The sequence below is a fragment of the Metopolophium dirhodum genome, chromosome 1 (genome assembly GCF_019925205.1).
Source record: "Metopolophium dirhodum isolate CAU chromosome 1, ASM1992520v1, whole genome shotgun sequence".
In the NCBI taxonomy this organism is placed as follows: domain Eukaryota; kingdom Metazoa; phylum Arthropoda; class Insecta; order Hemiptera; family Aphididae; genus Metopolophium; species Metopolophium dirhodum.
This window is the reverse complement of record NC_083560.1, coordinates 72,047,274-72,063,457: the sequence shown is the minus strand read 5'-3', so window position 1 is coordinate 72,063,457 and position 16,184 is coordinate 72,047,274. Positions and strand designations below refer to the sequence as shown.

The 16,184-nt window shown below is 28.0% G+C and overlaps 2 protein-coding genes across 2 annotated transcripts in view; one reads left to right on the top strand and one right to left on the bottom strand.

The window, feature by feature from the left end:
• Positions 1–16,184, bottom strand: part of LOC132934539 (lysophosphatidylserine lipase ABHD12-like) — a 104,209-nt gene that overhangs the window by 48,184 nt on the left and 39,841 nt on the right. The gene's annotated exons all lie outside the window — the stretch shown is intronic.
• LOC132934541 (uncharacterized) overlaps positions 9,464–16,184 on the top strand; it is a 424,794-nt gene continuing 418,073 nt past the window's right edge. Inside the window, exon 1 of the mRNA XM_061000860.1 lies at positions 9,464–10,314. Within this exon, the coding sequence (XP_060856843.1) occupies positions 10,200–10,314 (115 nt within the window). The 5' untranslated portion in view covers positions 9,464–10,199. The remainder of the gene's footprint in view (positions 10,315–16,184) is intronic.

Below are 16,184 nucleotides of genomic sequence, written 5' to 3'. Positions count from 1 at the left end.
AAAATCAAAACTATTTCAGTATTTGTGTTTATTTGTTATAAATGCTTATAATGCATTCCTATAATTGAAGGATGATTAGCTTTACGGTTTACGATACATATTATGTCGCTCTACTGTACAGTAGATTATACAAGTGGGCCACTGTAATGGATGGTATTATAAATTTGAATACAATGATATAATATGAAAACGATTAAAGACGACCAAAGACGGTTTGTTAGTCAAGGATATTTTATATTATATTTATATTGTCATTACTTATTAATTATTATTAATACAACAGCCGGTAAGTTTAATTAATCTTACAAAAAAACAAAAATAACTAAGTTCGTTATTCTTGGTTACTTACTATAAAATGTCGTCCAAATTTGAACTTAAAATAAATATAAACAAAAACAATGTATATTTTTTATAAGGTCAAAATAATTTGCAAATTTTCGTGATTTTTACGTATTTTGTTAACATTTGAACTTTAAAGCTTAAATACTTATAAAAAAAAAATGTGACTGGATTTTTAATATTTTTCAACTGTTAGGTTTTTCTGTATGTAAAAATTAGATTCATTTTCACGTCGAACGAGATACTGTTGAAGAAAATCAAAGCATTTGTACTACCCCAAAAGGCGATGACAGACACACAAATGACACATCATTGTAAAGTCAATACATTCATCGCTTCGCTCAGAATTTAAAATGTGTCTCCTTAAATTAAATGATCTATAGGGATTATATTCTTTAGGTTAAAACATTTTTCCCACTTCTAATCCAATTTCAAATATTTTTATTATATATTATTATGAGCATTTTTCTAGGGCTTTGCACGTTTTTCACCTTCTCTATATATTTCAAATGCGTATCTATTTCTATTATAACTGAATCGATGCATTTTAATAACTGATTAATATCAGCTCTGCTTTCGAAGTAGTTTTGTCATACAATCTAATTTCACGATAAATTAATTTTAATTAAGTGCCGAAGAAATATAATAAGACGAGTATTATCGTAGTCGATATATAAACCTGAAAAATGTTTTTTTGGATATACGTATTAAGAACCAAATAACTTTCTTCTGTGGCAGTTATTTTGTGTATAATTAAACTGTCATTTATAAAGAAAAAACAGAAATGTATATGTAAGTATATACTTTCTAAGTTTGTGACACATTTTACTTGTACAAATAACTTTTGTTTCAAATTTATTCTCATGCTATTATTCAACTTTAAATAAATATAGCTTACAAGTACACGCAATTTGTATTTTCAAAGCTTCGTTTTTAAAATTACAATATTCGTTTGAAAAGAAAATGCTTTTTTTATTATATGATTTTATCAGAACGTTTATTAATAATATAGTATCCATTTAAAAGTTGCATTTGTTTTATATTATTAATTATTATGACAATATCAGTACCTACTTATATAATATTTATTTGAGTCAATACCGATACCATCATAAGAACATTGTGTCCAAATGTTTTTAAAATATAACTGTGCATAGTGTTAAAAAAACCTGAAATATAATACCTAATAAACAAAAAAGTTTTTTGGCCCTACTTCCCTATACTATAATATTTGGGTTTTTGTATTATTTTTTTTTTTATGGGTAAGTAGGTTTGTTTTAATATTTCTAGAAATACTAATCTTAGGGTATACGAAAGAAATTTGAAAATATTTATCTAGTTATGTCTTAATAATACGTACATACATTATATATTATAATTTTATTCCAACTGTTACACTATTGGCTACAACCAAAGTGAGGTTTAGCCAACCACGTATTGATATAGTTCGTTAATTATAATATGAAAAACATATTAATTTTTATATCTGGAAATCAGGGAAACAATTTTGACAGAACACTATAAAATAAAAATACCTCCAAAAATTGTTTAATAACCTGTTAATAATTGTTTGAATGTTAGATAAGGTGAGTGGTTATATAGGGCGAAAGTTACATGGGTTCATACTTATACTGTGAAATACTTCAATACGATGACATGTATCATACACTCAATGTTATTGCTGACGATTGTCTGTCTACACTCGATGGTCATTATCCAAAACTGTTATTTATATTTATATATTTATTTCAATATATTAAACTTGAAACTGTATAGTTATGTACTTGTTTCATGTGCATAGTTTTTTTTTATTCATATATTATTATACCATAATATAATATGCAGGTTACGGGACTACCTATTTTCTTAGAATGGGACAAAAAGTGTCCATTCGAAGTTTGTCGAGACAAGGGGTCTCAATATATTTTTTATGGTTCTCAAAAACAATACGTAATATTATGTTAACCCTATACTAACTTCTAAAAGGTAATACTTACCTGTACGTTTCTAAACTGTTGAGAGGTTGGTGTCCTGATGGTTACATTGCTCGTAAAAATTATGTATTATTAACTGAATTCTGAGAACGGAAATTACAGTATACGTTTATAAGTGCGACGGCTGTTAAATGTTCCATTTTTTACAATAAAATGTCCATAGATCATCTGAGATCACTTCTTGTAATGCATTTGATACGGGTTTCATTTACACCTTAAAACTACCGTAGGTTATTTGAGCTTGATTTGAATTTAGGTAGTCTACTCGAGAGTGGATTTTTACTGACGTGTAAGACCAGTAATCAAGGCAATTATTTTCGTCACTATTTTTTGTCTATAATATAGCATATACAAAAGATTTTTATTAAATATGTCATAAAAAATATTCTTAATAAAAGTTATTAATTAAGAGTTCTAAACAATGGATCCTTATAATAAATTTTGTTAAACATAATAATATGACAAAATAAAATGGTTAATAATTCAAAGGTAATTTTTTTTTTTTTTGTTAACATATTATTAATAATATACCATACAAATATATTTATTATTTTCTTATTAATTCCTCATTGGAAGATAATAGACTGTGGAGGTGAATATTATCTCATTATTGGAGGAAAATATTGGTCCATGAAACCGTTGTAGACATATGTGGTGGGTAAAATCACGACGAACCTCATCGTTTGACTATCAATATCAAACAGCGATTTTTTCTTCGACAGGCCACCATTAATAGAAAAAAAAAGAAAATTTAAATATCTTGGAAATAAATGGATTTTTTATGTGTTTTGTTTCAACTTGAAAATTGAATACAGGCCATACTAGAAATGCCTTAAACAGCCAAATATGCCCCGTGAGACACGAGTTGGCCTTAACTAATATTTTATATAAACTGCGTATTCTGCTTAACAAAATCAGGCAAAATGAAGATGACAACACTAAAACGCGTTTTTAGCGTGTGCTGTCATACACACACGCAGAAAAAGGCGTAAAAAAAATGCATATTATAATTATTTGTACGTGATAAGACAAATCACAAACGATTGGCTAACCACCCTCGTTGTTGTCGTCGTTGAAATTTAAAAATATATATATCCGATCGGTAACGGTATACCTACACTCAGTGGTGTATTGGTAAATAAATTTATGGGTATACGCACCTAAAAGTAGTTGAATATACCTATATATACGATATACCTACCTTAAAAATTTTCTCGCTCCGATCGAAAAATCATTACATTTAGTATTTAATAATCTTGTATTACTTTATTACAAACACTTACTCTTCATGTGTATATGTATATGCAGTGACGTATATACCCCCCTATATACGCCCCCCAGTTCACCCTATATTCACCCCCAACCATAAAATTAATTCATATATACTCAGATACTCCACTGTGTGTAATATGTACCAAGTATCAATGTATTATTTTTTTTTAAATTGATTCAATTCATATATATCATAAATAATACAATTTTTTATTATCAAACTTTAAAAAAATTGTACAGTACCTATCATAATACAGATATTATAAACTTAAAATATTACTAATTATTAGTAATTAGTAACATTGTTAGAATAAACTATCACTGACCAATAAAATAAGCAACAATTAATAAATTTAAACTAATTTTACACATAGAAATAAAGAACTTATATTAGGTACTGTTTAAACAAAAATCTTAAAAGGCAGTTTTAATGTCAGTTATGTAAATTAATAAATTAATTATAATAGGTTACATTAACAATTTAATAACTTACTTTTTTACTTTCTGACAGATTATTAGTTATTGCAACTTCATCATCAGTTGGTGTTGGTTTATGTTTTTTCGTCGATGGCTCAGAAAAATAATTAGTGATTTTTTGTGAAGTAGCGGTACGATTATTATCCATTATCGATCATATAATATTATAATATATTTATATATAAAATATTTTACAAAATTAATAGAATTAATATAATAAGAAACTAATAGTTCGATTTTATAATTTGGTTATTGGATGACAAGTAATAACACAATAAATCAACAATAATTATTTTATTATTATTCCAATTTGTCATTATCATTTAGTTTGAAATTACGTATGTTTATTGTTTTATATTATCAATAATCGTACACGATTTTTTGACTATGGATCTATTTTTAACTATTAGATTAACCATACACGGCACACCGCGACCGATTCAGTGTAGGTAATAGGTATACACGATAAAGCAGTGGTTTACAATATATTTTTGAAACTTAGTAGGTACGCAGTTTGGGAACCGCTGTACATTGATTGTATATACGCTCGGCAGTTTCCGATCGTCTTCGCAAGAACTCGTAGTAGGGTAAAATTTAATTATTATTTTTAAGTTTTTACTTTTGTTTGGTGATAATATGACTAAATTGTCTGATGATAAATTAGAAGCGTGCGTATACCCATAAAAGACTAATTTTCTTAAAGGTATACGCATAAATCCAAAAATAGGGATCCGGGTATACGACGTATACCTGCGTATACCCTCCAATACACCACTGCCTACACTGTTTGTGACATTAAAAACTATTAAACAGTTTTAAAATGTTTGAAGCATTCGGAATTTTAGATACCTACATACGATGTCCTCCGAGATTTGGCATCGCCATTTTGAACTTCTCAAGCACGTATTAATACATTTTCAAATTGTTTTTATTCAATCCGTGCGGAGTAATGAAATTCAATATTTTAGTAACGAGTTTTATAACAGCATCAAAATATTTAAAAGTATTTTTAGCACACGAAGTATCTCTTAGTGCGTATAAAAGTATAATACGTAGTGAAAACCTTGTAGTTGATGTCTCACATGTAGTACATTAGACAATGCTTCTGGAATACATCAACAGTAATGAAAATGTGCTTACATTGTGGTCTTATTATTTCTTATTAAAATTAAAATATAATTTAATAAACATTATTAAATAATATAATTACTTAAATACAAGTGGACTACGCAAATTGTACCACTCCAGTGGACAGTTAAAATGTAGTTTCTGAAGGAAAGAGAGCTGCTACTATACCAAATTCGTTCACAGCTGAGCCATTCTGATATTTGATTATTAATTGATTTTTTAGTTTTATATGGTGTTTCTGTATAATATTACATTAAATCATCCATTATTATCATTTATTTTTAAAATTAATTATTTGTAATTATTTGGATGTCCCCACATGTGAAGTAAATTTTAAAGAAAACATAAATGATAATGAAGATGACGTGATTACATTGTGGTCTAATTATTTATTTTAAAAAAAATATATAATACGTGTCAAGCCTCAAGCCCTCAAATTGTTTTCGTGTGTGGCACATACGTTCCATCTCTATGCTAGGTAGTACCTATATCAACTGTTACACTAAAAATCCTAAAAACAAAACTAACACTTCCACAATACTTATCCGTTATTTTCGAAATATTGTGATAGGTATTGTATTTAATATTTTTCTATTTTACCTATTTCACCTTATTTCTCTATTATACTTTAAAGTTTAAGTAAATCACTTATACTCGTTGACCATTTCGCGTTATACACATCAACAGCGTACAGATACAAATACATGTAGGTAAGTATTATCAACAGTGTTAGGACTTATCTAGATAAATTTATCTAGACAAATTATCCAGATAATTATTATTTTATTTTTATCTTATCTAGATAAATAAATATAAGTTATCTAAGTATTTATTTTAGATAAAAATTTAACTTATCTAGATAAATTTATAAGATCAATTTCTTGGAGGAAATTAGCTAGATCTGTTCGAAAATGTTTTATTTTTATTCTCATTATCTGAGGCACAATTTGTACGTAAAATAACATCCAGGGCTAAAAATATATGACGTTATTCTGAAAAGACTATAAATTATTCCTATTTAGTACTTATTACTTATAAGTTATTAATATTCTGTATTCGGTTAATAATATTATATAAAATAATATACTAATTAATTTATGTAATTAGCCTATATTAGTATATTACTGTCGCAACAAATATGTCAAATTCTCAGAATTTTATAAATATTATTCAACTATAATTAAAATACGAATAATAGAACAGATGGCAAGTTATAACCACCGCCGTCCCAAACAAAATTCCATATAATATAATATTATTCATTGAGAAATAAAGATAAACCAGCAGTCTATTCTTTCCGTATTTGCAGTGCGTCTGAAATTAATGACAATTGATAAGTCTGACGAGCAATACATGAGATGCTATTTATATATTTCGAGTTTTATGTTTTATATTATAAATCTATATACTATAAACAATCTCTAAACCAATTTTAATTGCACATGACTTATAATAATAATTAACATTATTTCGTATACACAAATACACAATATTCGTAAATATCTTTTCAATGTTGTTAATTAATAATAGTACGTGACACGAAAAGTGGCCGGTGACCCCACCACCAGCCCGGCAAGAACGGCCGTTAGCCATGGGTTTTCTTGTGTGTGTATTATTTTGTGTACTTACATGACGGTATATCAATTATTTTAAATAAGTTGTTCTAATTATAATTTCTAAAATTATCTGTTATGTTAATATTTAGATAATTATCTAGATAAAATAGTTTTATCTTTTATCTTTTTGTTAGATGAATTTGATTTGTTTATCTTTTATCTGTATCTTAGATAAAATGTAGTGTTGTTATCTTTATCTTTATCTAGATGATGTTTTTGTTATCTGTTCCTAACACTGATTATCAATTGGAACTTACGTCTGCGCTCAGACTTACATCCTCTGCGTACGATAAAGCGGTGACGGTGTCACGTGTGTGCTCTCCACCGATTATTACTGGTGTGATTTGTCGCAAAAATATTGAACAAATTATCGCGTAACGATACGAGAAAAAAATATTAATAGACTGTTAACGAAAAAGCGATGCAGTACATATAATATTATACTGGTGGCTTTCGATGGGAGATCGGTTTTGAACTATTTGTAGGTATATCAATGAGTATATACAGTATACAAATTAATCGTCATCTAGTCGAACATAATTTAAAATTTCCTCAACCATACTTTTTACCGGTCGAGACGTTATGGCGTTGAAAGTTTTCCAGCCCAATACCAGGATAAATAGCAAGATGGTTTGCATAATGGCATCACAAACAGTATACAATACTGTGCCAGTACCTATCACACATTGTTGATGATGGATCGTCGATAACTTTTCGGCCATATACAGTGATATACCGTTTCGAGGATTTCCCGGTTTTTGTCGGGAAATGGCCATACCTGACCATAGTAAGAAGATCACGCTCAGATAATATTCTCTCGTCCAGAGTGACTTCTTTGCGAGCCCACCGCTCTTGGATTTCCAGAGGTTCGGCCCTTGGTGACATATCGGAGTGGAATATAAAGAACGCAGTCTTTATATTGTGAACACATATTTTTATTAAACCACTTATCAACAATAAAACATTGTCATTGAATGAGATGTTATATTATACAGTCATTGCTACTAATTTGCGTAATATTTTTTTTATAATTTTGTATAATTTGATACAATAAAATGTGTATCCTTGATATCTTTTTTCCTCTATAATTTCTATCTAATTTCTGATGATTGTAAAGTGTAAATCATAGAATATTATACTTATCACCGGCTGGTGTAACCAGACCTCAGAAAGTTCATTAGACTTTGAACTATATGCAAATGAACTGTTATATTTAACTACATTAATTAACTATCACAAATAAAAATCAATTTTTGGTGTTTACAATTGAATTTTGCATTTATGGCTAATTATATTCATTCATATTGAAACACACACACATGAGCACACTTTGAAGCAAAATAAAGTTGAAATTTAAATCAAAAATCATAGCTTATGATTTTAAAAAATAACTATTAAAAATAGTAAACTAATAAATTATTCAATTAAAAAAAAAAACACTTATGTAATTAATACATTTTTATTTATTTAAATTTTAATAAATTATTATGTAATATTAGTTTTTATTATACTTGGACCATTTTTATATTTTTACAAATTATTTAAATTAATTGATCGATAGTGATCACTGATCACTAACATTTTAAAATCATTTAAGAGCGTTGACTAACTATTCTTAGCACACAAAATAGTAAGTTAAAAATCTCAAAAACAACTCGATCGAATTTTGATCTAGATACATCAAATTTATTGAAAAAATGTCTGTTGAATACTATGTGAAAAAATATGTATACGCTATCTGAGTAAATGGGCCAATGGGTAAGCGTATACTTTTATTTTATAATATTTTATATTTAAAGTTGTGTTAATTTCGTATTTTATCGATCAACTAAACCATTTTCGCCATTAACATTCCCCCAAAAAATACTCACTTCTGGCCTGCGTGTATACTGACGCACGACTAATTTTCTTTCAAATTTGACATAATTATGTTGGTCACACGTGATAAGGTTTGTGGTAATCGCCGATCGATTATTTCGTTCAAAATTCTAGGTTTCTAGGTTTTTAGGTACTATAGAGATTGCGTACGGTCGTCAAAATTCGACGAAATTACGCGCTATAAATACCAAAAAAAGTTATTTATAGGAATGACAAAAACGGGTAAAAGTAAAATATAGGAAAATAATACCGGGAAGGCGGGAAACAATAATAATTCGTTGAAAAATAAAACCAGGAAAATACAGGGTGTAACAGGAATATCCGACCTGTCTGTGGCGGTGTGCAGGCATGAAAGTCCAGTTTGCACAGTAGTTCGGTTCGGTTCGTCGCGTATTGCACTGCGAGTTCGAATTTCGAATATTGGCTTAAAATCTAAATCCAATTTGTTTCGTTGTCGTATCAATATTATGATGTCGGTGGTGATATCGTTTACTCGTGAGCCCCCCCCCCCCCCCCCGCAACTAAAACCCCGACCACCACGTGCGCGCCTGTCGACGTCGTCGTCGTTGTTGTTGTTGTTGTTGTTGTTGTTGTCCGACGACGGTGCAGACGAGCGTATAATGTTATAATATCATAACCCGCGCGGCTTGAACCACAGATGGCACTGCCGGTTTGCGGGGCGGGCGAGCGCACGCAAAGCGCCACCCGCCGACTCGGGGGGGTTCGCGCGCCGCCGCGTTTTCGCCCGCCGCTCGCGTACAGACGGCCCGCGTTTTCCCGACGACGCACGCGACTCGGCATTTCAGTGGACTGTCCGCCGTTGGTCTGAACGCCGGTGTGCGCCCGTCGATAATAATATTAATATCGTCCTCGTCGTCGTTTCTGTCGTTGTAACAATATTATAAAAATCAACATTAAAAAAAAAATCCGAAATTAAACCTCCCCCGGCCGTGCAAAACGACGAGGCCGCCCACCGCCGGATCAGTGTCGTGATCTTTTTATTACGCACACCTACCTACCGATGTGACGGAGCGTGCACTCTGACCGTTAATTTTTCATCGTAATAAATATAAATATATTGCAGTAATATTCGTAACGGTATTGTTTTATCATAATATTCAAATATAATAATATTATTGTCGTCATCGAACCGCGGCGGGACGATTGCGCGCGCCATACTGAACGCAGCAATAATATTACTGTCGTGTCTCATATTATATTATCCGCGCTAGTCGAACCCGATCGAATGGTCCCTTTAAAACAATAACGAATTACGCGTCGTATTAAACACCATCGTTATTCCCAAACACTCGCCACTGGTCGAGTGGTCGTCTGCCCCGCGCGAAACGGAGGCAATCTTTTTTTTTAGAGACATTTTATTTTCTCCGAGACAAAACCCAAAGTGAAAACGAAGAACCGCGTTCGTTAAGACCAACTACGAGTGAGAACCTGAGCTTACTCACTGCAAGTCGATAGGAAAAAAAAATATAATAAAATGGCTCCACATGGGATCACCTTCTTGAGACTGACCGGTTGGACGTGGAAAATCGTGTTGGCTCTCATCGCGTGCAACCATCTCGCTCTGATGTGGCCGTTCTTCTTCGCCGTCGGTAAGTGCAAAAAATAATAACTCCAATTATTATATTATTATTATTTATTATTATTATTATTATTAACAACGGTTCACAATGTCGTTGTCGGTGCTCCTGCATTTTCTTTGAAAATAATTTTCGTCGCAAGCTTGATGATAATATACGTAGGTATAACGTACTCGCGCTAACCCGCGACTGTTTGCGAGTGAAAATCCTCACTGTTCGAATAAGTTACCTACGATTACTATTCCGTTTTGTGGTGAATGAAATTTTTTGATTTTTACTCATTTGACCAATATTTTTTTCAGTATTATTATAATACTTTATTATGTAAACATCGTGTTAGCGTGAGTATTGAATTATTTTTCGCTTAAACGTTTTTAAATTTGTTAAACGCACGGGTTTGTTTTTGAAATAATTCATTGTTAGGTGTAACTATTTAAGTCAGTTTTTCCCAACATTTTTTTTCCACAAAACCAAGAATCATTTTTTCTCAGTTTTTAGATTTCAGAATAAATAAAATCAATGGTATTTTAGATCAACCTAGTATTGTTATTTTTGAGTATTTATAAGTTTTGTAATTGGTTGACAATTAAATTATAATTTTTCATTAAATCTAAATTCTTCTGTGTTTGAATGTTTTGGAACTGTGGAGCCACAAGTTGGGAAAAACTGATTTAAATGCACATTTTGCTTATTAAGTTTGCTTTGGAAAAACATATTTTTCTTAAATCGTCTAATATATACCTATAAAGTATCGATTAATCATCGTTTAATTTTCTCATATTAATATTTAAATATATAAATTGTTTAGGATTTATTTTAGTTTATCTTATAATATGGGCTATTATAAATAATATAATGTTTTATCTCAATTTTTTGTAAACCCTATATAGCTTAAAACTAATCCATAATTTTTGAATTATATTTTATACATTATAACGATTCACCGGTGTGTTAAATTAAAAATTAATTTTAAAACAGTTTTGATTTATAATTTTAAAGCACATGTATAGTTATATGTACAATTTTAGTTTCACTCACTTGTTTATACAACATAATTCTAAATATAATATTACATATTATATAAAATGGTAGCATTTGGTTTATTTCTTTCAAAAAGAAGTAATTTTTTTTTTTTTTATAGAACTTCTTTTTTGAAAGATAGATGAAATTATTTTACACGCAAAAATTATTCTATTATTTTTATTTAAATTATATTCTTATAAAGCGAAATAATGTTTTATAATCTTGTGGCTCTAAAATATTTTTATTATTAGCAGTATTAAATTGAATGATTTTAATTTAGAAATTAGAATTGATTGAAAATAAAAATGTATAATTTAAACAAAAAAACATGAACATTTTTTATCATATCACTGGATAAATAATAAATTTAAATTACAAAGAAAATATAATTCAATTAATATTTTTAAAGTAAATAAATACGTATAAAATATTAAATTGCATGAAAATAAAGCAGCTAATTAATTTTTATATTATTTACCAGTTAATAGTGCATGCAACCTATTTCTAGCTTTTGATAATTTTTACTTTGATGATATCAAAAATATGTTTCTATAAATGAACTTAAGATAATGTAACACTCTCGTGTGTTATCACTGTCTCGCAAACGAATTACATACATAAATTTAAGTTTAGAATAATCCATTTTATTTATGAATTTTTAATATTATAGTGAATATTGATAGATAATTTAAAAGTAAAATATTATTTGAGTCCTAAAGTAGTCTTTTTTTAAATATATTTTCTAAATTTTGAAGTAAGTAGGTACTTAATGAGTATTTTAAAGTTGTAAACGTCCAAACACTTATAACTTGCTTCAAAATTAAAATAAAAAAAAAAACATCTTAATTTGGACAGTAAATATTAATATTCTTACCTTAAAAATTGATACCAGTTCAATTCATTGAAATAATAAAAATAACAAAGTAAAATGTGTTAATTTAAACGTAAAATTGCTCGTAAAATTAGTCAATCATATTATGCGTCTGCTAGACAATACTTGCGGGTGTGATGTCCTCTTAATACAAAAAAAAAAAACGTGTAAGTACCTATAAATAATGTTATTATACAGTGTACATTAATATTACCCAAGACATGTGTTATTTGTGTGATAAGCTAAGAAGCTAATACAATTTATTCCAGTGATATAAAGATACGTATCATACAGGATTTAGCTGACATTCTTCGGCATCGGGTAGATTCATCATTGCTATGGGTATAAGACGTAAGGGTAGAAGATTACCGTATATATTATATGAGTTACTCTATCAAAAATTAAGTATCATAAATCGTGAATTTGAAATCGATATGTTAAAATAATATGTAACATAGTTTAGATGAACTATTATCTTTAAAATGTTTTTATTTCTACAAATTTACTACAAATTATTTAATTGGTTTAATTTGTTTTATATAATTATGACAAACAAAAGAAATATACAATCTTAATACACTCTTAATTCAGTAGATAAAATAAAAAAAACAAAATCATTGAAAAACGATTACATTATCTTCACATCTCTACCGTATATCAGAATCTTTTTAATAATAATCAACCCAATGAAATTGGTAGGTACTAAGTAAAAAAAATGGAGCGAATACTTTCGTAAAAATGAAATTATTTATTTAAATTACGATAATTTTAACAGATTTAGTCATTTAAGTAACATGTACAAATGATAATACAATTATTATACACTTAAGTATTTTAGTTTTTTAAAATGTTGAATTATTGTCAGTATAAAGGATTTTATTCATCATTTTTGATATATTCGGCAGTGAAAATATTCAAATATCATAAAGACATTGTATAAAAAACAACATACATTTTAATGTTGTACTTATACTATTATACATAATAATATTATTATATTATACAAGTATTATAAGTTATAACCAAGTTTTTAAATTTCACTTAGATAAATTCTCTACTCGGAATGTAATATTATATATTTTGAATACAGTATTTATGTATATAGATAATATTCATTCAGTTAGGTATGGTTTATTAAAAAATATAAAAAATGTTTCTTCTATATTATACAATAAAAATATCATTATTACTATATAATATAATATATTCGTCGTTGGTAATTGCTTAAAATATAATCATGTAGAACTATGAATAATGAAACTATAAATTTGATTGTGTGAAATAACGTGTTAGTCAACAATAGTAACAATCATTTTATTTGTTATTAGTAGTAATAATAATAATAACAATACTGATAATAAAAAAGTTTAAAAAGATATTAATGATGCTTTGAAATAAATAGCGAGCTAGGTAACGTATTTGTTATTCACCTTAGTTAAAAAGCACCCATTCAGTAATAGGTGTAAGCCATTAAGTTATAATTATTTTCTATCTATTTTATTTATTTATTTTTATGTGTTTTATAACATCATTAATATTATGGTCTGACGTTTGATCATGCCAGTACGATGACAAACAATTTTACCAATCACGACAGTTGTATACTAATTACGTACAATATAAGAAGTCATTTAAAATAATTTATATTGGTTTCATCTATTATTACCTAGTAGGTAATTTAAAACATCAATATTGACGTTTAAAAAGATGTTGAAAAATAAATGGTTACGTAATACTATTAAACACACCACTTAGATATAAGTAGAAATATTTTAGAGATATGAACAATACTAGTATATAAATAAACTGAAGTACCTAGCTTAAAAAATAATACGAGTACTTACTGTAAATTTGTATAGTTAATGGATTTTAAAAGGGTAGAAAGTTACGTTAATATCGTTGGTATCATTTTCCGATATTTCGAAGTAAACAACACTTTCATACCTACTTATAATGTTACATAGTTTATTAAGAATATTATAAAAATACCTATCCACCTAAACATTTTACCTACTATAAAACTTTTAAAATAGAAATATGTTTATGATCAAAATGTATTTCTACACGTCATAGGCACTTTACAATATTACTGAATTATAAAAATATCATTTATTATTAAAAATAAGAATATTTTTTATTAGATTCATAAAATCTTTTTGAAAAGTCGAGTACAACAGATAAACTATTCCGAAAATAAATTATGTATAATATACACTATTTTTTTTTGTTTCAACGTGATATTAATATAAAAAAAAAAATCATCGATCATTCAGTGTTATTTGGAGGGAAAAAGTTAAACATTGAATTATACGAATAAAATATAAATACCCTACCTACATAATAAATTATACATTATCTCTGTAGTTTTGATTTTAATATTTTTTTGTGATCATAAAATTAGCTCAAAATCATACTAATATCGACCAATAAAGTGATTAATATATTGAGTTTAATTTTATTTGGAGTCCTTTCAGTTTTATGACTGCTGGGAACAAAGCACACTTTTTGCGAATAATGTAATTATAATATTGTATTATGTTTTAAAAGATATATATATATATAATATGTATAGATATATTGTTTTAATACCTGTATTTTACATTTTAAGAATAAATTAAATTATGTAACTAAATTAATTTAAGCAAATATGGTTTTATGTTTTTTTCCTTTCACATCAATTATTGAAGGTAGGTAGGTACCTAATCATGATAGAACAGTAAGTCACAATATTATTAAACATAAAACGGTATACTGAATAAAATATAAATACACAATGTTCTGTATTGTATACTTGGCACCCGTCTCGCTCAACTCAACCGGAATAAATTATTGTATTGAAATTACAAACTTGTAGTTAAATCATGATTAATAACTGCTATCAAAAATACAATATTATGAGTGGCAAACGATTAAAATGGCACATAAACACCATTGCGTCTTGATGCAGCTCTTCTAAAATCCCACTTGTTGAGAATAATTATGTAGGATTCAATGTTTTTATCCAATGTTTCCTTATGATAAGACAACTTCAAATCAAATACTAAACCTTTATATTATACTAACAGCTTAAAAAAATAATAGAATTACAATATTATAACATATTGTTATAAGTTATTAGAAAAAAAAATTTATATGGAAAAAAATTAAAACAAAATTAATAGGAATTGATGGCACAATGGATATTTCATAAGTTGACTTTGACTTAGTGTTGAAAACATTTGAAACAATTAATCAACCCTAGATCAGCATTTTATTTAAATCCCTATTAGGTACATAAAATCGGTTACTGTTATTTAATGGGGACAGTTTCATAACTATTTATATTTCTACAATTCATGCAATTAAGTTCCTTAGGTTATTCTCATACCATAAAGTATCATTCATTTTTCAATTTTTCAGAATGGCTTTAGGCTTTAAAAAAGTTTATAAGTCAGCTAAATGTCGGGGAACGAAGATTTTTTGGGCACACAATAATATTATTACTGTAGGCCCCACCCCTTCCCCCAAAAGCATTATGTCCGAACCACCAATACCTTAAAATAATTAAATTAAACTTTGGCTGCAACGACAAATAATCCCCTTGGATAACCTGTATTATTTAACCTCAATAAATGTTGATTTATAGAACATCTGACCTCTTCGTTTATGAACTTTACCAAATCCATTTGATTTAATACTCGTAATAAATTTAAAGAGATTTATAAATAGATCAATATCTTTGTGTTTCCCATGTTTTTATAGGTTTGTGTAGAGGAAAACAAATGTTCATGGTTGACTGAACTGATGGTTAATATAAGAGCCACTTGAATAAGGTTGTATGAGTTTGGATAAACGTTTATTTTTTTCATTTTATATAATATTATATAAGAACAATTTGGATTCCATACACTGGAGAGGGACCATTTGCTCTGAAATTGACTTATGTAAAAACAAATATAAAAAAAATGAATGGTATAAATGTTATAGTTATTACCACCAGTGGAAATGA